The sequence below is a fragment of the Malaya genurostris genome, chromosome 3 (assembly GCF_030247185.1).
Source record: "Malaya genurostris strain Urasoe2022 chromosome 3, Malgen_1.1, whole genome shotgun sequence".
In the NCBI taxonomy this organism is placed as follows: Eukaryota; Metazoa; Arthropoda; class Insecta; order Diptera; family Culicidae; genus Malaya; species Malaya genurostris.
In genome coordinates, this window is record NC_080572.1 from 122,826,952 (window position 1) to 122,834,763 (window position 7,812).

Below are 7,812 nucleotides of genomic sequence, written 5' to 3' on the forward strand. Positions count from 1 at the left end.
TTACATACAACATCTTATTATTATTGTCGTTTATTTATATCCGGCTTTAACTTTTTTAGTCTGTCTTCAGAGATAATTCGCTAAATTATGTTTATATGTTAAACTGTACTCCGGCTGACATGTGAACAAGCAACAAAACCTGAAAACTGCCAAATAAAACATTCAACCGACGACGTTCAACAATCAGTGATGATTTACTGAAAAGAAATTTCCTTCATAGTTATCGAAATGAGGCGTTTTATTTCAGTGTAGACTTCATGTTTTGACATTTAGCGTATATGGTGCATGTGTACACCAGACTGAATCATATGTGATAATAACACCCAGCATAATAGACAGCTAATTTATTTTCCAATAAGACAATTTGGAAAAAATACGAAGTGAAGGTGCAGCAGAAAATGCAAATTTCAGGCGTCGTTAAAGTGATTGACTTCAAGCAAACATCACTAGAATTATGTGAGATTAAAAAGTGATCACTAGTAATGTTGAAAAGTAAAAAAACTTGACAATATTGAATTTTAGGAATACGCCATTCAGTAGATTTGAAGTTGATTTTATTTGGGTATAGAAAAAAGCAAAGCATATTTTTTACGTTGAGCTCTCTGTTTCGGTTCTTCTGTGTGCTCTTGTACGTACATTTGATAGTATGTGTTTAGATGGCGATCGGCCATTCTAGTATGTGTGAAAATCTTTGTCCTAAGCAAAGTTGCACCAAAAGAATGTAAATGGTGGCTCTTTAAGTAAGAAAAAAGGGAAATTTCGTTTGATTCTGGATTCTAGTTCAACAAATATTTTTCAAATTATCTTTCTGAAACATCATGGTCAAAGGTAAGTACAAATGTTTAACTCACACTAACAATAAGTGATCGTTTGTTTTTCATTCCCACATTCTAGTGAGCATCCGAAATTTCATTGATAATTTTTCGCCTCTATTTTTATGAGGTTATGAATACCTATCGAATAATTTTTTTGTCTGTTTTTTCAATATATTATTATTCAGGCCCCAAAATTAAAAAAAAAACATTTCAAATCGGCTTAATAGTAAGTTTTTAGTATTGGAATTAAAAAAAGATCCCTATTGACCCATGACAGATTTATTTTTCTCGATTTACTAACTTGTTCGAGGCTTGTTCATTGTTGGCGCTAAGATCCATTCGCTTGGATAAATTGTGAGATAGTATATGTAACGTTTTTGAACTTCTATTTAATACAGAGTAGGAATAAAAAGACAAAGTTCATACCATCCTCTAACCACACATTCATACTGTTGATGCACCAAGAATGAAATGTGTATTATGCCACTTTCGTCGAATTGAAATTGTGATTTTGAATATCGAGTTTTGAATACGCTTGCGGATTTCAAAACGTAGCAAAGTTATAAAGCCAACGTCGATCTATTAATAATGGTCCTGTCAATTTTACTTTCTGATATTTTCTGGGCAGCTACGGACTTGGTTTAATCCCAAAATTGACATGTTGAGAAAAGAGAGACGATTAAAATTTCGTTTTTAAATTTGTAATAAACCACGAATGTTTCAATATTACCTTTTTGTAGTTTGCACTGTATGTGACTGATAAATCTTGCAATTCTCACAGCATTTGTTGGAAATATAAAAAGAATAGATTCCATACGTCAATCTATTTCAAAAATGGCGAAAATTCACATGGGACTGAAATGCGAGAATTTAGTAGTCATGTAAATAAATTTTCTTGTTTTGATTTAAGCAGTAATATCATAAAACTAATTTCGACTCTGTTTATTAATATGATTATGCTAGAGTATTATGTTAGATGAGTGTGTATTCCGATTCTTGATCACTAGTCGAATATCACTTAAGTCATCTAAAGAATAAGTAGAATGATAAACAATATTTAGTTTTGCAAATTTACATGAGATGGTCTCTTTTATCTTATATTTCAACTCAACTTTTTATGTTGTATATGTATTAAAAAAATAATTAAACTGAAATCATTATTACTCAACATGATGTTAATATCTACGCACAAACCGATGATGAACCAGCGATTCTTTCATGCAAAATAATTCTCTGGTATTTCACAGGCCGACGCACTCGCCAGGCCAACACCACAAGCCAATTACTTTCGGCGGCTTCAGTGACAGATGGCACCGCTAGTCCTAAGCGAAAAGATTTCAAATATGACAACAATGGATCAAACTTCACCCATAACAACAATGTCAACGACAACAAACACAGCAAACCATCTCTTGCAGATGGGACCTTAGTGCCGATGGTTCTTCGGGGTGGCCGCTCTAAAACCAATGAAATAACCCAATATTTCACGAACAGTGAGAAATTTCCGGCATCAACTATTTTAAATAATGTTCCTGTTGCAAACGTTGCCAGCTATATTGATCTCACTGATGATAACACCTACGATTCGTTTGGAAATATTGCGAGTAATGTCTTAAACCCTCAAGGAAATGATTCTCCGTTAGCAGGCATCGACTTCAATCTTATTAAAAGCAACCCAGCAAGTAACATTTTCTTACAAGAACCAGTTCTCAGTTTAAATATTGATAAATCATCGACTGATCAATCAAGGATTGTCATAAAAAATTCTTTCCTCACTACCGATATTCAGAACAAATTTTCCCCTCCAAAATGTGAACCGATGTGGGGAAATGTGACAGACATGACGCAAGTACAACGAGAGCCGATAGAGCACGCCCTCGATCTCTCCAAACCAACGCAAGTGACGTCAATCGATTCGACTACGTTCCTAAATCAAGACAGCAATTCGTGTGATAGTGGAGATAGTGGTGTAGTTATTCTACCTTCGGGAACTCTAGAGCAGGCTGTTCAACTAGACGGAACTCGACGTAAACCGGCTACTCCACACCGCATTCTATGTCCTTCTCCAGTAAAAAATCCTATCGTTGCTAGTCCCTCGAAGGCATTGGCTCATCTCAATATTCAGAATAAACGTGCCACCAGAAGGAATGCAAAGTCCAAACGAAGGTATGTCGAGAATTATTTTAAATGATAAAGAAATAATATTCACTTCTCTATGCTTTTTAGACTCCATACAAAGGAATTGGAAAATGCGTTAGAGGAGACAGTTTCAGAAACAACCATTGGGCATAGCCTACCTGTAGGGACAGAGCCAGCAGTTGCAGCTCCAGCCAAAGAGCTAATTGACAAGAAAAAACCAGTGTTGAATGATTCCGTTAACCCAACTGCACAACAAAACACAAATAATAACAACCAAAGTAATAAACAGAGCGAAGGGTCCGCAGTTGTAACTACCGGTAGCAAATCTGAAACCGGAGGCAACAAAAAATTGACTGATTTCTTCCAAGTTCGACGAAGTGTAAGAAAGACCAAAAAAGAAGTTCAATGGGAAAGGGATCGCGATATCGAGAAGGCAATCCGTGAGGAACGCGAGACAGGCTTGAAGGTAATAGTAGTTACTAGTTCGATTGTCTATATGGCATTGGAACAATAATCGAATAAACAATACACTTAGATTGCATGTTTCGATGGCAAAGGACGAGGAATAATAACCACCCGGCCATTTTCGAAGGGCGAGTTTGTTGTGGAATATATCGGCGATTTGATAACTGTATCAGAGGCTAGACAACGCGAACAAATTTACGCCGAAGATGACAATACGGGCTGTTATATGTACTATTTTAAGCATAAGAACGTGCAACACTGGTAAATACAACCAATTGTTTGTTGAAAATTAGTTATCGATAATCTGTTCCTTTCTAGCATCGATGCAACAGCCGAGAGCGGTAAGCTTGGAAGGTTGGTAAACCATTCGCGGAATGGAAATCTTATGACCAAAACAGTGTCTTTGAATAACCGACCTCACTTGGTGCTAATTGCCAAAGAAGATATCTCTGAAGGAGTCGAAGTGACGTACGATTATGGTGACCGTTCGAAAGAATCATTGCAACACCATCCATGGCTAGCATTCTAAGTGTTTTGGTTAGGTTTTGACTAGTTTGTTCGCTGTGCCATGGTGCTTTTGCAGTATTCTGACACCTCGAGACAGCGAGCGATTTACAAGCAAGTACCGCCATATTTCGTTGCTTTGAATGTGGGCTGTGAGCAAACGTCGAATTACTATGAGTGTTTCGGTGATTTTGCTCGATTTTTATTAAGAAAAAGTAACCGACAATTTACAGCGTTAACATCGGGCGTGATAAAAACTTTCGATCCCTGATTATATGAACAATGGGGACATATTTTTGCATAATGATAAGCGTATCCTGCAAGACACTGAATACACCTGGCTCCATAATAGCAGGGTATCACACGATTCGTAATTTATTGCTTTTTTATAGGATAAGCTTATTTCAAAATGTTCTTAAGATAGATGAATATTACAATGATTATGAACAAATAAGTTTATTCATAGTATGTAAAACAATTATGTTCTTGACAAGGAGAGTTGGGGTTGAATGCAAACACACGAATTTAATTTTCCTAATATATTTTGCCAACAGCGCTGTAGGTATGACCATTATGGCAATGAAATCAGATATATCTTTTACATATTTTCATGATTAAGGACACAGCGTATTACCATGGTTTAAAATAGGATGTGAAAGTGATCCAACAGCTTTGACGTTCGCATAAAATGCATTTAGGAATAAAACACATATATTGTCAAATAGCCATCGATTCAGATCAAAAATGCATTGTTTGAAGAACTTGCAAAATGTTCACTCTCGGGACAACATTAGAGGGAAACGAACGAATGGTTTGAGTCAGTGATTAACATGGGAGGTAGACTATGTTATTTGTCAAGAATATTTATACGTTTGTTTAATGCCTTTTGGAAATGGAACTCGGTTCGGATTCACTGAGAAGAAAATCAAGTATTTACTTTATTTCACAGTATTGAAAAAAAAAACAACGATATTTTCAAGTATAAAACTGGAAAGGAAATATTTATTGATTATTTAAGTATGAAACCAAAAATAATTGAATGATTTTCGACAGTTGTCTTGTATGATTCATCGTGAACGGGACATGAGAAAATTGGCTAAATCTTCTCAAAAAAATTAATTTATGCATGTTTTGCCTCTTACTCTTGGATGGACGAAATTATTGTATAACATTTTCTAGGGCACCGATTATTCATAAGCCACTAAAACTTAACAGTCAAGCAAGCAGCGATGCCAGGTCATAATTTAAAAAATATGTGATCGAACCAAAAATCAATCTGTGGCAAAATCTGTGTACACTATCCCTACCAACAACGCACTTAGGGATAATTTTGGGTATTTCAGTGATCCTGGCGCAACTAAAAATCTTCATCTGCATCAAGTGACTGAAAACTGTATCAAGCATTGTTCAATTAGCCGCCCTTACACGTGACAATGTTATTGTTAAACTAAAGTATTGTCAATACCGTCAATCCAATTGACTTGATAACTTGAGTCTGCGTTTTTCAAAAAAAAGCTAGCGTTTGTATTTTCGTCAATGTTTCCACTACACGGTCAAAAGTATTGTCAATACTCCTTGTATTGACAATAATATTGTCTCGTGTAAGGGCCACTATTGGTACTTCTCGTCAGAGGCTTATAGACCGATCTGCACTTGAACTTGTTTAATATCAAAAGAATTATTTGATATTTTTCTTAGAAATTTTAGTATCAGTATTGATAAATTTCGCATTATGTGCAGCTTTGCGACCGGGGATTCTTCATACACTCATTAGATTCGTCTTATTGACTGTAAACGTATGAAGACTGAATTAAAAGAAATTTTTTCGTTCAATCAGTGTCAGTGTCCGCACTGTGTACTGCTATTTATTTATTTTTTTTTTTTATATCATTTATTTTACCCCGGCTTTAACCATTTTGGTCGTTCACCGGGTAAACTGCTATTTATTATTATTATCCCTTTTATTTAGATCCGATTATGCGTGTGCAGTTTCGCTACCGAAAATTGTTTTACAATCGTTATCCACATCATAATCACCCCTATTCTGTACGTCGATCGATTCAAAATATTCCGATCGAATGTGCAATTTTCATTCTGCATTCAGTTCGAGTGGGGTATGAACTCGAATATCATTCGTTTGAGTTGTTAAATTTTCGAACATTACTCGATCGACTTGCGAACGTACTACTTATGTTCGGTTTAGAATCGTTGTAGTTTGTTTATACAAGTGTGGTTCGTTCTAATTTGTTTATTTGTTTGTTTAAGTGAGGTTTCGTTTACTAAGAAATTAATAATATAAATAATATAGAACGTGTAAGTAGTGTTGACAGCTTTGATGGTTAGTGTTCGAAATTTCAAGTGTTCCCGAACGAAAGTCGATCGAATCATACAAGTCGAACGGAATAAAGAATGCAAAATTCGAACTCGAACGAAAGTGTAGATTCGTTCGTATCACAAATCCGTCGGATTGCAGAATCGGGGTGAATGCAAGTACAGCCAAGACGACGTGCGTTAAAGATATTGATCATTTAGGGGTTAGCCAAATTTTGTGCTAGGGCACATAACCGTTTTTATTATTTTTACGTTTCGTCTTTGACTCATCAGTGCAGAGCAGTTCAAATTGAACTGCTTAGTGCTAAACTCAGCAGTTCAATTTGAACCGCTAAGCAGACGTAAAGTTTCTGCTACTTACAGAACACTTCTTGTTTTGCAACGGAGTGCAATGTCTTTTCTGACGTGCCGAACGAAAACGTGTTTTCGACTATTTCTGGCCGATGCAGGTATGGTCATTTAGGGGTTAGCCAAATTTTGTGCTAGGGCACATAACCGTTTTTATTATTTTTACGTTTCGTCTTTGACTCATCAGTGCAGAGCAGTTCAAATTGAACTGCTTAGTGCTAAACTCAGCAGTTCAATTTGAACCGCTAAGCAGACGTAAAGTTTCTGCTACTTACAGAACACTTCTTGTTTTGCAACGGAGTGCAATGTCTTTTCTGACGTGCCGAACGAAAACGTGTTTTCGACTATTTCTGGCCGATGCAGGTATGGTCATTTAGGGGTTAGCCAAATTTTGTGCTAGGGCACATAACCGTTTTTATTATTTTTACGTTTCGTCTTTGACTCATCAGTGCAGAGCAGTTCAAATTGAACTGCTTAGTGCTAAACTCAGCAGTTCAATTTGAACCGCTAAGCAGACGTAAAGTTTCTGCTACTTACAGAACACTTCTTGTTTTGCAACGGAGTGCAATGTCTTTTCTGACGTGCCGAACGAAAACGTGTTTTCGACTATTTCTGGCCGATGCAGGTATGGTCATTTAGGGGTTAGCCAAATTTTGTGCTAGGGCACATAACCTGATGCACTGATGAGTCAAAGACGAAACGTAAAAATAATAAAAACGGTTATGTGCCCTAGCACAAAATTTGGCTAACCCCTAAATGACCATACCTGCATCGGCCAGAAATAGTCGAAAACACGTTTTCGTTCGGCACGTCAGAAAAGACATTGCACTCCGTTGCAAAACAAGAAGTGTTCTGTAAGTAGCAGAAACTTTACGTCTGCTTAGCGGTTCAAATTGAACTGCTGAGTTTAGCACTAAGCAGTTCAATTTGAACTGCTCTGCACTGATGAGTCAAAGACGAAACGTAAAAATAATAAAAACGGTTATGTGCCCTAGCACAAAATTTGGCTAACCCCTAAATGACCATACCTGCATCGGCCAGAAATAGTCGAAAACACGTTTTCGTTCGGCACGTCAGAAAAGACATTGCACTCCGTTGCAAAACAAGAAGTGTTCTGTAAGTAGCAGAAACTTTACGTCTGCTTAGCGGTTCAAATTGAACTGCTGAGTTTAGCACTAAGCAGTTCAATTTGAACTGCTCTGCACTGATG

General features: G+C 36.6%; 1 protein-coding gene across 2 annotated transcripts; it reads left to right on the top strand.

Moving 5' to 3' along the window:
• The first annotated feature begins 325 nt into the window (after positions 1–325).
• Positions 326–7,299, top strand: LOC131434409 (N-lysine methyltransferase KMT5A). 2 transcript variants are annotated; one of them, XM_058601084.1, is made up of 6 exons: positions 326–456; positions 523–828; positions 2,063–2,981; positions 3,042–3,420; positions 3,490–3,680; positions 3,738–7,299. In XM_058601084.1, exons 2-6 carry the CDS (start codon positions 819–821, stop codon positions 3,946–3,948), a joined length of 1,710 nt encoding a protein of 569 aa, XP_058457067.1. In that variant the 5' UTR covers positions 326–456; positions 523–818; the 3' UTR covers positions 3,949–7,299. The 2 variants fall into 2 exon arrangements, with proteins under 2 accessions (XP_058457067.1, XP_058457066.1); XM_058601083.1 differs by having other exon boundaries at positions 333–828.
• The last annotated feature ends 513 nt before the right edge of the window (positions 7,300–7,812 follow it).

Coding starts and splice junctions, on each gene's coding strand:
- LOC131434409 (XM_058601084.1), top strand. Junction 2,982..3,041: donor AATGCAAAGTCCAAACGAAG/GTATGTCGAGAA, acceptor TATGCTTTTTAG/ACTCCATACAAAGGAATTGG. Junction 3,681..3,737: donor CATAAGAACGTGCAACACTG/GTAAATACAACC, acceptor GTTCCTTTCTAG/CATCGATGCAACAGCCGAGA.